The 14561-nt window shown below is 40.3% G+C and overlaps 1 protein-coding gene across 6 annotated transcripts in view; it reads right to left on the bottom strand.

The window, feature by feature from the left end:
* The window catches only part of LOC129000068 (nuclear hormone receptor E75-like), a 101250-nt gene that overhangs the window by 6819 nt on the left and 79870 nt on the right, over window positions 1–14561 (bottom strand). For 4 of the 6 annotated variants that reach the window (XM_054426981.1, XM_054427138.1, XM_054427203.1 and 1 more), the window contains exons 2-3: window positions 10757–10845; window positions 4128–4272 (exon numbers count right to left, since the gene is read on the bottom strand). In XM_054426981.1, coding sequence (XP_054282956.1) covers window positions 4128–4272; window positions 10757–10845 — 234 coding nt within the window. Of the gene's footprint in view, window positions 1–488; window positions 673–4127; window positions 4273–10756; window positions 10846–11457; window positions 11626–14561 lie in introns of those variants that run through there. The other 2 variants (XM_054427062.1, XM_054427316.1) reach the window with 2 other exon arrangements.

Raw genomic sequence — 14561 nt, 5'->3', positions numbered from 1 at the left:
GATTCTACGGTATTAATATTCTGACTTCCCACCAAATTTTACTTCATTGAGCAGAACAGTGATGATTTGTGATAAAAATGTCTAAACTTACTGCAAATACAATTTAATTATCTAGCAAACAAATTTACTTCTTGGCAATTTAACTAAATAAAAAAATCATTTACAATAATTTTCAAAATATGAACAAAATCAAATCAATTTTTTGAATATGATGTAAATTAAATAAATATAATAGAACATTTTATCAATCCTGAAGTTGAGATAATAACCATTAAATTTGTTATTAAACATTCTTAATCAATCTTTATAGGCTTAATCAACTATAATACAACGCTTAATCTTAATTGTAAGATTAAGAGTGGTCCTATGGTGGCAGTTATAATCAGTATATAAGTCGCACAGTTTTGACCACAATAATTAACTACTTCTGTTAATTCAAACGGGTAGTCCGTAAATTAAGAATTTGCTAATAATGAATTGACACATACGGGCATTATGGTAGTTGACGACTCCGTTTAGAATCCCTTTGAGGATAGGTAACTCTTCTCCCATAACTAATTTTGGCACAGCACTGAGGTACTAATACAGATAAGGTAACACTTCACTCGCACTAGATCGTAAAAAACGTCCACCGCATGGCAAGAGTAGAGACGCGCACTGGGCTACTACGGAGTATTCCCGCGCGCGTTCCAAACACGACTGACTGAAGGTTCTCCCTCTCCTCTCCCCCGCCACCGCCATCATCGCCACGGCGCTCGTGACCTTGAACTTGCCCCCGACCTACATCAGTGGTGGGGGGAAAGGGGAGGACGCTATGGATTCCCGCCACCGCGCGCTCTCGCTCTATTGTACTGTGTTGCTGTTTATTGTTGTGTAGGTGCTTAAATGTTGTATATATGGGACACACTTCATCACCTGTATAGCAGGTTGTTTATTGGGGCCTTGATAGCAGTAATTTATTCATGTGAAAAAATAATGAGCGATGTTAGTTGTTTTTTAATCGAGTGTGGACAAATAGTTAATTTTGCAAAACGAATAGCATCGTGCGCAAAAAAAACATCACACAACGAATAAAATCAAAATTAGTTGAGGAGTATGGATTCTTATTTTAGATTTGTTAGGTCTAAGTCAAAATATCTTAATTCAGTAGTATGTATAAAAAAAATACTTGACTGTCTCTTTATTCGATTCTAAAATAATTAAACATTCCACCCTATTCTATGCACAGTATTTTCAACCGAGAGTTTACTGTAAAACCTCTATTTAATTTTGATAAACTGAGGTTTAAGGTATATTTTAGTTGACTTCGTGATGAAATCTGTCAGTTTGATCCAATCCGGGAGAGTGTAAATTAACGTACTAAAAGTAGATACGAATGAATTTTTTACTTTGTTTTTTTTTTGTTTATTGTTGTTTATTTAATGTTAGTATTTGAAAAAAAAAGACATCAAAGATATGTTTTGACAATTTTCATTAATTTGTAAACGTAATTTTGATAGTGAATTCAGTTGTGTACAATCACGGGATAAAGGACATGACATTGCATATTTCCTTTAATCGACGAAAACAATAAACACGTGCATGATAAAGAAGGAAATCGCGAGGAGGAGCACATGCAAGGGGAATTATACAACCCCGCGGAAATAACTGAAGGTCGGACAGCTAAGGTCATGAGCAGAAATACTCACAAGTGGACATGTTCAAGATCACGCCACTTTAGCGCTCCTAGTTGCGGCAACACTAACTGATGCGGTCAGACTACGCTTCAATGAATTCAATAACATTTTAAGCGCATTTAATAACTACATCAAACTATAAATGATTTTAATATATAATGTATCTGGTTTACATAATAATATATTTCACTTCCGTAAAATAATTTCAAATAATGCCCGCCGCCTCGACAGAAACAGTACAACGTTCGCGGCCGCCGCTGCAGTGGCGGTAGTTCTAGGTTTCTCCGCTACGCCGCAGCACACCGCAGCGCTGCTCAACTACGGCTCCCGGCTCAGGTAGTTGTTTCAGACGAGCGTCGATTCACAACTTGCGTCCATTGAAAGAATACAGTGTTCCCGATATATAAAGTAATTAAGATACATTTTTTCTTAGTTTTTTGATGCTGTATGGGAGAATTATTGTTTAAACATACCCTACTATAAAAATTAAGTTTAAAAAAATAAGTGACATTGTACTAAGATGTATATATTTAGTCAACTAGTTCAGTAAGGCTTTGTCAATGATTAATTGTTTATATACATATGTACATTTGTTAACCTAAAGTTAACAGATAAAAAATACCTGTTAAATCGGAGTAAAAAAAAGTAATCTAAGCTTCTGATAAAACAATAAATTTAAACATATCGATGTGAACGTAGGCCTATGTAGCAAAATCGTAGTACCGTAAGTGTCATTGGAAAAATATTGAATACTTGAGCACACTAATATAACTATTCGATGTATTGTATAAATGAGCTTTCTTATAAATTGTTTGATGGACAGTATATGAAGCTTGGTCGGTTATACTGTGCAAGCAAGTTATTGATACTGTACTCACAATGTGAATGTACCCCACGGGGAGCCATACTGACACACACACGTGGAACACTTCGCGAGCAAAGGAAGTCAGGTGAAAAACACGGAACAAGTCACACTGAAGAATGCTGAATAGAAACCGAATCTGATGCGAAATCGGTGAAGCAATTGTCGGAGTGGAGGGGTGGAGAAAGGTGCTTTCTCGTGGAATCAGGAAGGGTTACGCAAGACACTTTCGCTTGCGGGGTCACTGAACTGTGCTCGACGCAATCATAGCTACGCTTGCGACGCAACCATGTCCTAGATACAGCACACTCACGTCACGTCCACGTCGTCGCGCAGTAAGTAGGGCGAGGTGTTGTGACAAGTAATACGATGTAGCCATACCTACTTGTATGCGTATACATGGAATCAGCTCTTGGTGTAGTTAGAAATTGTTGTTTGTAGATTAAAATGTGTTCGCACTTTGCAAAAATAAACTACAGGATTTGTAGAAACACAATTAACAATTACGATCTATACACTGTATATATCTATAGTATACAGGTATGCAGTCATAAGGCTGAGTGTAAAAGGTTTCTCAGAAGGCTTTGCATTGTTCAATTACTGGCCACTATAAAAATAACCATAAAATCACTTTAAATCTAACTATAAACGATATTTAAAAAAAACAACTGTATAACGTGTCTGGTTCGTACTGTAAAGTACCAAACGAGAAAGTATTGCAAATACCCAAACAACAAGGCAACACTGCACGCGTGACACATTAACAAAGGTGAACGTTCTGCGTTACGTAATAGAGCGACCTAGTACGGTAGTTTGTCGCCAGTGGCGCGCCGAGCGCTGCCTCGCTGACCCCAAAACTGGGCCTGTTGCTTAAGCGGCCGTTCACCCGAGCGCTAGTGTCGCGCTGTGTCAATGATCCCGCTCTAAATCAATACAATACACCACCTAACCTACTTACGTTATTGGTCCTAATTGGGAGTTTATATATTGAGATAAGAGAACCTCATTGGTAAACAGGACTGTGATAAATTCCTTAAAATATGTTAGAAAATAATTTTAAATGTTTTGGTTAACGATTTTAACAATTTCCTGTAAAATGTGCAGTATACTTGAAAAATTATTTTTTTAAACCACTAAAATTGGTAACTACCTATCTACTTAATTATATGCAGTACATTCTGATCAAATTGACATTTTCTTGAAAATAAAACTTGTTTCACAATTTTATTTTAATATGACTAATTTCAACGTAACTAATAATTTTGTATAGGCCTACCTTTAAATTTAGCGAATTAAAAGCATTTCTATGAGAGTACAGTATTACAAACTGGTATGGGCTAATATACTCCAAACAATTAAAGCGCGACTTTACTGAGTATATAACGTCGAGTTTACGCTTTTAAGAATGGGATGATTTCAGCCACCCAGTATATTTTTATCTACGCACAAATCTGGAATAGGTACCTTTTACAGCCCTGTATTTATATTAATGGAAGAAATTAGTTATCTTTATATTTTAACAGAAACTACAATTTTGTTGAATCCTTTATTTGATCTACCAGATACTATTAGTGATAAGGTGGACTCACCGTCTCTGCTCATGCCGACGGCGATGCACTTCTTGAGTCTGCAGTATTGACAGCGGTTGCGGTTGATTCGCAGGATGGAACACTGCTGGTTCTTGGTGCACGGTCTGTACTGGATCTTCTGTTGGATGCTGCGTCTGAAGAATCCCTGGGAAAGACATTCACAGTCAGTATACGGCGGCATGTTGTCTTTACACACACAACCCATCACATACACTCACACACACGTCACTACAATAGCGAGGTAGTTGTAGTTGTATCACTGACGGCGTTCCACTGACGACTGAACCACACTCTGCTGTAGCTGTACAGTCACAGCGCCGCGCAGAGACTGACCTACAAAGAGGTTGAGGACCTGGCGAAAGTGAGAGTACCCCCCTCCCCCCTCCGCCACGGCGTCACCCCAATTTCTTTATTTACTCCGTTACATGCCGTACGTTCAGAGGATTTCGGCAACGCGAAAGGAAAGTTGTTCGACGAAGGTTGCCTCACAGGTTATTGAACCGATGGGATTTACCGGGTGTGAATTTCGGCAATCCTAATTGAACACCCATCACTAAAAATATGTAGGCTAATGGGTTTAAAACGATTCGGTAACAAATTTTATTTTCGAGTTTTCTAATACATCCTTTTATCTTTTATGTCGGGGAAAATGTGAAGTTCATTACTGTATTTATCATTGCGCATTATTCATAGATCATCCATATACTGACGTTAAAGTACTGATTCGAATTTATAAAACTACCGTATACAAAACGCGTGTTTAGCTAGTTTACGTTAAAAACCCCAGAAATTTCCAGAGAAGATTTCGTAGAAATATGGTGTGTCAAAGCTTTCAAGTCGTAAAAGATTAATTAGTACGAGTATATAATTTCTCACAGCTCTTTACTAATTTGTTTGTTACCCTTGTAGATAACACAGGCTAACTAGGGTATTCCTCTCGGAAAGCAACCCTAGTAGTATAATCTAATAGTACTACAACAATTAAATACATACAGAGCTGAAAACGTAGCATTGTTCCATACCATTCCTATACATGAAATTTTTGAAATATTATACTTCGCAACCGCATGCCTTGACTGCCCCAACCCTCCCCTACGGATTTAAACATCCCAAAGATTCCCCTGATCAGCTTGCAAGGGATGTGAAGGGTGTGAGAGCTGGAATGTAGGCCAAGGGGAAGGGGAGGGACGACAAGCTATTGATCTCTCTAAACTGGGACATGGGGGTGTTCACCCCTCAAAACTGGGACATCCAAACTATAGATACACTACTGGCCATTTCATAGCAGTTAGATTTAACTATCCTTAGGTCTTCAAAAATTATAGATAGGTAACGAATATGTTTTGAAAGGAAAATACTTAAATACTTTTAGCAGGAAATAACATAAAACTATGGAGACTGTTGTACGAGGGGAAGCGGCGCGCCGCAGCCGCGAAGAATGCGAACATGACGTTACTCGGGCGCGTATTAATTGCGTGGCGACAAAAGACGTCGCACAATAGATAAAGCGCGAGCCCCACCGACAAAGAAGCGAATTAAAGCAATAATTAAGAACAAGTTTGTTATCAGTAATAAGGTAACAAAGAGAACAGTTATGGTTCGACGACCTGAAGAGGTCAATGACCTCGCGTCGCATGGTGTCCTGACCTACCGCAACGCCGCGCCTCGGCGGGAAACGTGCATTGCAAAAAGTAAACAACAAGGTTGCAACGAGGCTGGGATTGGCTATTTAAAAGTGCTGTTGATACACACTTCTGTGAGGGAATTTTTGACATGCGAAAAATACATTTTTTCGCCAATAGGACGGCTTTGTAATGCATCCGTCCCACAACAATGGTGACCGGGGAGACTAAACATGAAATGGGTAGATAAAACAATGTTATTATGAAAAACCAGATAATAATTTATAAGTCGTATTCGTTTGTAAACCGAGTACCGTCTGAAAGCAGTATAGGCTACTAAAATTACAACAATATCTTCACGTTTATTTAAGTATATTTTTTGTTTCTAATAATTAGTTTATGGAAGGTACTCATAAACTACTTTTCAGCAGTCACAGCGTGCTAGTACAGACACTTAAGAAGTTATAGATTACAACTTATTATGTACATACAAATCTACATGAAACCACTATCAAACAGGGTATATTAACAGAAAGTTTTGTAACTGGCAGCCTACCTGTCGCAGAACATAGCACATCCCCGAGGGTGGCGGGGTCGAAACTAACACAACACCACTCGCTAAGGAGGTCGACCGTTCGTTTTTGTCGAAAACCATTGTGGTTTAGAACAAGGAGGGGAGGTTTCTGTCCATAAATACCGGAATTGTGGGAGAGCGAAGGCGGCACCCCAGAGAGTTCACAGAACAGTCACTCGGTAGTCTGTACTTCCTCGTCCACACTCCACATGAGTCACAGGGCAACGACTGGTGGGCGGTTAACTACTTGGCCTGGATTGATAGTATTACTCAGAACCGGGAGAGAGGAGATTCGGCAGAAATGCTTACTGCGGGCGACTAATCAATGCTACAATCCTCGTATATAATAAATATCACCAGCAATTTACTTTAAAGGACAAAAATCTGTTTAGTAAACAGTAAAGGATATACTAAGTTTTTATATTCTAATTGACCTCACTAACGGTCAACGACCGTCAACAGCGACCCCGTTTCTAAATCGTATGACAAGCTCCTGCTAGACCTCAGTCTAAAAACTAACTAAACCGTCACACCGATAGCGCAATCTCCGCGATATCCTACATAAGACACAATGTGCCACTTCGTTGTCAGTTGTTATCGTGTATGAAAGCTGCAAAACAAAAATCGCGGCCAAGAATAAACCGATAACGTAACGTAGTAATCGACAACGACCAATAAGGCGACCTCGTTTTAGATAAGCGAGTGGCGAGTGGCCCCAAAGCGGGGCAATGACAGTGTGACGTCATGGGGGGAACGACCCCCGCACCATTCTAGGCTATTTATTGTGGAATCCTGTGCGGCCAAATACCGATTTAGAAATTTCCTCCACCACAGACAAGTTTCCAATAATTAGGCTATAATATTGACGATAGTATAGTTCAAACCACGCACCATACATGAGTAACACTTAATGCTTTACAATAATAACAAACTCAAACATAAAGATTTTAGCAGTCATCGTGAAGTATTTCAGCCCAATAATTCCACTTACGTTATTAGGTGAGGTCCCTTCACATTTCAATTGTAGCAGATACTATTTAAAACAACTACTGTATAGTTAACTGCTGTCCATAGGCACAACTATACAGCATTTAATTATTGTGATTACTTTTGCTATTTTTGATAACTATAGGAAATACTCAGGTAGTCTCTCGACGAGATATTACAGTGTCTATTCAGGAATAACTCGATCAAGAGCATACCAAGTACCAAGAAAACAGTTGCCATCAAACCAGAGCTTGGCAAATCGGAGAGGTGGTTATCAGTCCAGTGTAACGCACCAACAATAAATACAAGGCGGAGTACCTGCCAAGGGAAGCCATATGGCTAGAATGCAGTTGCAAGAGTCCCGTTAGCGAACGGTGCAGTGGCGGTGGTGGCGCTGTTCTGAGAACGGCCGCTATCTGCCGTACCTCGCAGTACAATCTGGCCGCGGCTGTTCAAACCCTTGCAAAATATACAGTAGTACCATGGGCACTATTGGGGCTTTAGGGGCTTTGTCAATAAGTGATACTCTCGCCTGGATTCTATGATCAAGCATAGTATAGGCTACAATATCTGTAACCAGTTGATAGAGTGGGGTAACTCTTGGTCATTTGATCACTAACTCGCACTTGCTCGCCCTTCAATACCAGTAAACCGAATCCATCAACGCTGACGAAACGTGATTCATCAAGAGGCAACACAGTCAACCACCTCCGAGAACTCTGGATCGTTCCAGCAACCACGGGTCAGTGACCTACTACGACGTGGTTCTGGGAAGTGTGACGCAAGTAGCGTCAGCGGGTCAAGTGACGTCATGGGCGACGCGACGGTGACGACTAGGGAGGCTATATCTTAGTATTGCAAATCGTGAGTAAAGCTCAAAAGAATGAAAATACTTCGGAATTTAATTAGGGTAAAAACCAAATAATTATCCACGATCATTTATTCCATATCTGCGGGTCCACCTAAAAAACTCACGTCAATTAATAAATTAATTGACGGTTTGTTATGGCAGTGGGTTGCAGGCCGTGTGTTTTGTTGCATCTCTTCTCTACTGTGCAGTCTGCGGGTCACGGCCTCGACCTGGATACCGTCAGCAGTAACGGGCTGCTTTTTACAGAGCCGACTAGGCAGCTAGGCAGCCCACTTCCTGACACGACTTTCGCGCTCACCTGGGGCTGTAGCGGCACTCAAGGCTAGTGTATTGAACGTTGGGATAAAACATAAGCTACTTGTCGGATATCACTGACACAAGACTATCTCAACTGCTCTCCGAGATCACGAGGCGACAATGACTAAAACTCCTGACGGCCGAACCTCGTATTGAGGCAAAAACAAGGAGGAAGTGAAGAGGCTCGACACCGCAACGTGTGCAGGAGTGAAGAGTGTTTCCGAGAAGTTAGGGACCGTGACGGAGGTGAAGGTGGCGTGTGGCGTGGGAGAGATCACTCACCTCCCTAGGGAACAATGCTGGACTGTAACGGGACAAACTAGCGAATAGCCAAACACTATTGTGGTGCCAACTTGGGTCCAAAGACTACGTAAATGCAGATACCACTTCGAAGCTCTGGAATAAGGGGTTCACCGATATAATTGAGATGGAACTTGCAATCTACTATTGGAATAACATTTGAAAACTCGTTAAAAAAGAACTAATATTGGCTTCCGTAAGATAAATATAAAAAAATACCGGCAGAAACTAACGCAAACAAACTGACTCACAACGGGGATTGTGCTCCACGTCGATGACAAAGCGGGAGTTAAACACGCCCCACGTCCAAGCGTTGATGCAGTCCAAGTAAATAACAAACGTATATAATGTGTGTTTATCAATACATGCAAACACCGAGACAAAGAAATGTAACGGCCTTGATGGGCAGCAGTAAGAGTGAAATATGCAACGGTAGCTAGAAATAGGCGCGCGTAACAGCAAAGTGGAGTTCCGCGAGTGGAAACCTTGAGTCAAAGGCGCGCCTAAGGTCGTCAGGAACTCGTAGGAATTTAATAGCAATGATTGCTTAACATACTTACGTAGCTTTGGTCTAGTAAACGTTATTATTTCCTCGAGCAACCTGCACGTAAAGCAGCCTACTACGTAAACAGCCTTCAAAAAAGACTGATGTGCATAATAGTTTACACTTTTTACCCCCGACGACTGTTAGACCTGGGCCTACAGTGTTTCCAAAAAGATACTGTTACGTAAAAACGACCTTCATAAATTATGCAGGCCGTACTAAAAAAAGACAAAAGCGACAGGCTTTAACAAAGTCGAACCCCCAATAAAATTACTACCGTTACGCAAACCCGTGTGTTTTTGGAAGGACGGCACTATTGAAAAAGTTACGAACGGTTTATTTAGTTTCCCTACCGTTACGTAAAGAAACGAGGGACTATTGTAAATATTCTCCACAGAGGAGAGCCTTGCAAATGCGCGGGACCCAGGCGGGCGGAGCCCCAAAGGACACTGGCCCGGTGACCGACCTTCAACCGCCAAACCGAGGCCAACAGGCGGCGGCACCTCCTCCGACCGTCCGAGGCCTTTGTTCGTAGAGCAAGGGTTCAACAGCACTTCAATGACGGGTAGAGGAGCAAAAAAGTTGATCGCAAGAGACAACGTATAAAGGAATACGATCACTGTGATAATTACAGTTCTGAACAAAGCAATCGTTTACTTCTAAAAAAAAAATGCAAACATGTATCAGTCTTAAGATTGGCTAAAAATAACTACAGTAAGTTGATATTTGAGAAAAACACAAAAACGTTGCCTAAAATTGCACACAATTTAAAACAGTATTAAACAACAGGTAAAGTAACGAAATATTAACAAAGACAGAAATCAACAAGCATTTGGATTGTTGAATAACATCCGCGAATATCGTCACAATTATTCGCAACGAGTGTTGTGATGCGATGTGATAACCGCAAGAGAGGAGTGAGAAGAGAGGGGGGGGTCGGAGAAATGCACCGGAGAAAGGTGAAAGGAGCCGTCTCGCCGGGTGAGGGGGGACCGGTCTGAAGAAAGTACTTTCTCCAGTGACGCAAACCCGAAGAAAGTCGCGGAACCGATGCTGGGAGCGTAACGTGTTATCCAGGAACATTTCTTCCGGTTGTCTGACGATTACTAGACTTTCTTCTTACAAGTGGTTATGTTGAAACTTATGCGCGTGTTGACGCTTTTCCATATTTTAGATACAGCATTGGTATTGTGTGCCTAGGTAAATACAACTCGTCAAAAGTGTCAAAATGTCACGTTATTAAAAGTACCTAATGACTGAGTGTGATACACATTTAAATAATTAATTTCAGTTCGCAAATAATAAAAATCATTATTAAAAAAAAGCTCCTTCCAATGTTAAAATTATTCTCAGACTTAAAAGTACATTACTTAGATAGGTACACTACCTATTTTAGCTTATAGTCTAGAACACTACCCAGAGTCGAGTACATACCTTGCAACCCTCACAGGAATGAACACCATAATGGAATCCCGAAGCCTTGTCTCCACATACCCGACAGAGAACTGTCGTCCCATCGAATTCTGAAATAAAAGACTTTTGTTAGGCCGGTAACCAAAGACTCTGATTAGTATAGGACCATTATTTTAGAATTTTAAATAATGTTATTCGGCAATCGAGTCAAATTACGCCTTTGTCAACATGCGCCGCCAAAGGCCAGCAGGCGCCCTTGGTAGGCCAGGAAGGCGAAGGTGGCGACGGTCTCAGTCACGGTCAAACACCAGGAAGTCGACCTGCAAACCTTCGACCAACGAGACATCGTGTCTGATATAGATTTAAACTCCCCAATGTTACCGCTAAAATACGTTTCATTGACTTTTGAATAAAAACCACTACTTCGTGGTAGTTAAAATCTATACGTGTAGGATTCAGGAAATATTGTTATGGATAAGAATTACAGTATGGCATAAAAACACAGATATTTGAATGAATCTATAAACACACCGTAACACTGCATTAATCAATACTCTAACAAAAAAGAAATATTATATATAATTTAAATAAGTTATATTGTTTTACAATACTGTAATTACATCGACGCAACTAAGACAGTTCAGCGACAGCCCACTTGTTTTGGTAACAAGTGGCAACGTGTTATGACGAATGTTTGAATGCTAGTAAATGTGATTGTTTACCTAAGTTGAGCTCAGCTTTTTTCTGATGATGGTCCACTATATGCACGGGAGTTCTGCACTCGTCATCGTCATAATAGTTCGCGTACTGAGGCGGCATGTCGAACACTACATGTGACAACACCATATTAGCACTAAGCACTACACAACATAACCGATGACCGACGACTGACCAGTGAAAGTACGCACAAGTAACTGGCACCTGCGACGCGCTACTGCCGGGCCTAGGGCACCACTGGAGTGGGGGCAATATTTTAGCGGACGGGGAAAAACGAACAAAATACCCACCGAGAGTTTTTCAAAATCAGAAGGTCACTGGCAACAGCCTGATAAGACGACCAATGGCAGCGCGAGGGGACCGAATACTGAGCCGTCATTGGTCGAGCACCGTTGCCCCCTCCCCTCACTACAACAGCACGGAAGGTCAATAGCCTTGACTGACTTACCCAGACACAGCGGCCAAGGACACTCCCCTCCTCCACTCACCCCTCCCATAAGTGATGGTGGCTGCCAAATTCCACTACCACTTGTTAGTGATAACTTGTGTTAACGTTTTGACTTCCGCGGTTTCGCACTTTTACTTTAGAGAAAGGCTTTAGCTTTGCTATCAGGCATTATTGGCACAAGGCACATGCTGACCCGAGTCACAAATGGCAAAGGGACGTAACCTATCTATGACCATCTTTTTGAACAGCCACATTTTAGTAATCCTAAGGGAGTTGCACTGAGAGAACAGTACAGTCGACCACATACAGATTGTCCACCTGTTAAGGTTATAAACCTCAAAGGCAAATAAATCATAAGGGAGTAAACATACGGAATTAATAAAATAATAAAAATAATAGGCTTATAATTCTATTTTTGAACGACATGCTTTTAGGCGAGGTGTTATTATTCACGTAGATTATTGTGGGCTTCACTCACCTTTATTATTGTCTGTGATGTCCGGGACTCGTCAAAACACACATATATAAAACACAAAATCGGACTTTGATGCCGTGGACGATTTTGTGTTTTATATATGTGTGTTTTGACGAGTCCCGGACATCACAGACAAAAATAAAGGTGAGTGAAGCCCACAATAATCTACGTGAATAATAGGCTTGTAATAATAAAAAACATTATAGGATTTTAAAGTATACTGTATAATCATAATCCAACGTAGTTATATCGGCCGCAGATAGGTGACGAAGCGTGGGTGTAGGGGGAGGGGGGGGGGCAGTGAACTGGACCAAAGATGTTATTCACCTCAACACAAGGGTCATGAACTACTGTTGCCTCCCCCCCCCACACACAATATACACTACACACGGTGTCATACTGCCCACTACCCACAACATGACTACCAAATTAGACTAAATGTCCACTTTAGTCTAAAAATGTAAACATTTTACATTTTTACTAACGTGGAACATTGAATCAATATCGATCAAACCTTGTTGAAACTCGGCAAGAACAAAATTTGAAGTACAGTAAAAGCTCTCTAGACAAGTTGTGGACCCAAAGATTAGTTATCCAGAACGCCGAATCTCAATTATGAGTTTTTATAAATGAATACATAACAGACCAATTTTTACATGTATTACTTACATGAGTATAGTTACATATCAAGTAAAGAATCGTAAAAGAAATGTCGACAGTAATCAACAATTAAATCTAAATGTTCTAACAAATTTAATTTTTTGCATGCCCCTGTCAACTGTTGATTGTTGGGTTAACACAGACTCTAGAGTTACCGGGTGTCATAACCTAAACAAATTATGTAACTGGCCCGAATCCTATACTAATAACATTAACATAATGGATTAGGCTAGACAGTTTCATGGTTAAAATAATGTTCGGGCCATTAACACAATTTTGTTTATGTTTATGATCCATACCATGCTTGTTCTAGTATTCTGGGTTTTATTACATGCACTTCCAAAACAGTTTATGACTTAAATTAGTATAACAACAAAATGTTGAATAGAGTTCTGTATTTTACAGTGTTCTGATTAGTCATAAGGTAGATTACGTTTATGTTCGTGTCTTTTTAATGGCTTGGCATCGTGATAATTGGTTGATTATTTTATAGTGCCGATAACCACACCAGCCCTTACATTGTATTATTTTGTTTTGCTCTTCCAGGACGATTAAAGAAATAATGAGCTGTAAGCAATATCCTGGACTGTAATCATGTGTACACAAATCTAATGCGGTTTACATAACAACGTGTTGTGTCTATTTAGTATAGCGACCTGTAGTAGACCTAACAACAACAACAACAACAGTTGTCGAGTGTAGATTTGCTTACTACACTTCACATGATACATTTACAACACCTATGGGTTACAAGCATACTGCATTGTTTGTAGTGTTAATGATGTACGGAATACGTTATAGGCTAAATTCACTAGTTGAACTCCTTATAACCTTTCATATTAATACGTTTGCTGTCTTACGCGTTGTTTTCAAATACAGAACTCGACATAACGTGTAGTTTTAAGATCCCTTTTTGTACAAACAATGTATACAAATGGACCGCATTTAACTTTCTACAGTTTAAGTAGTACTAGCCCACGTGGTCCAAAACCCCAAACAATAGCCACTTTCAGTTTTGAACTTATAGGAGCCGCTGCCGCCGCCAAGCCCCGTGACCTTAATATCAGAATTGCCCCCATATAAAAGCTTTAGTTGGGCCGAGGATGGGACCAATAAATAAAATGAAAGTGAAGGCTATGACAGGGGTTTATGGGGGCTATTCGGGCCGGCGGCACTTTTGACTTTGGGCAGAGGGAGAAAGTGATTGTAAATCGAGGCAATTCCCTAGGACGATGGCCTTGACAAGGGACACATCCACCATCCACCCCTAGCGCCTTGTAGAAGAGTGTTTGGTGTATGTGATTACAAGTAGTATTACAAGTAGTGTTACTACAAGTAATAACACCATGTAGGATATTATCATAGATTAAACATACTCCCTGTTTAATCTATGGTATTATGGAGAATAGCCTTTTCAGATGTTGACTCTTCAAAAATTAAAATACCCAATATTAATTAAAACTATCGTATAGGTTAGAGCTTTAACAAATACTTTGGTATATCAAAGCGATAATTTAGGATTAAAG

Source organism: Macrosteles quadrilineatus, unplaced genomic scaffold, assembly GCF_028750875.1.
Source record: "Macrosteles quadrilineatus isolate MER2022 unplaced genomic scaffold, UCM_ALF_1.0 Scaffold_1__1_contigs__length_201487025, whole genome shotgun sequence".
Taxonomy (NCBI): Eukaryota; Metazoa; Arthropoda; class Insecta; order Hemiptera; family Cicadellidae; genus Macrosteles; species Macrosteles quadrilineatus.
Note: the sequence above shows the minus strand (reverse complement) of the source record. Positions and strands in the feature narration are given on the sequence as shown.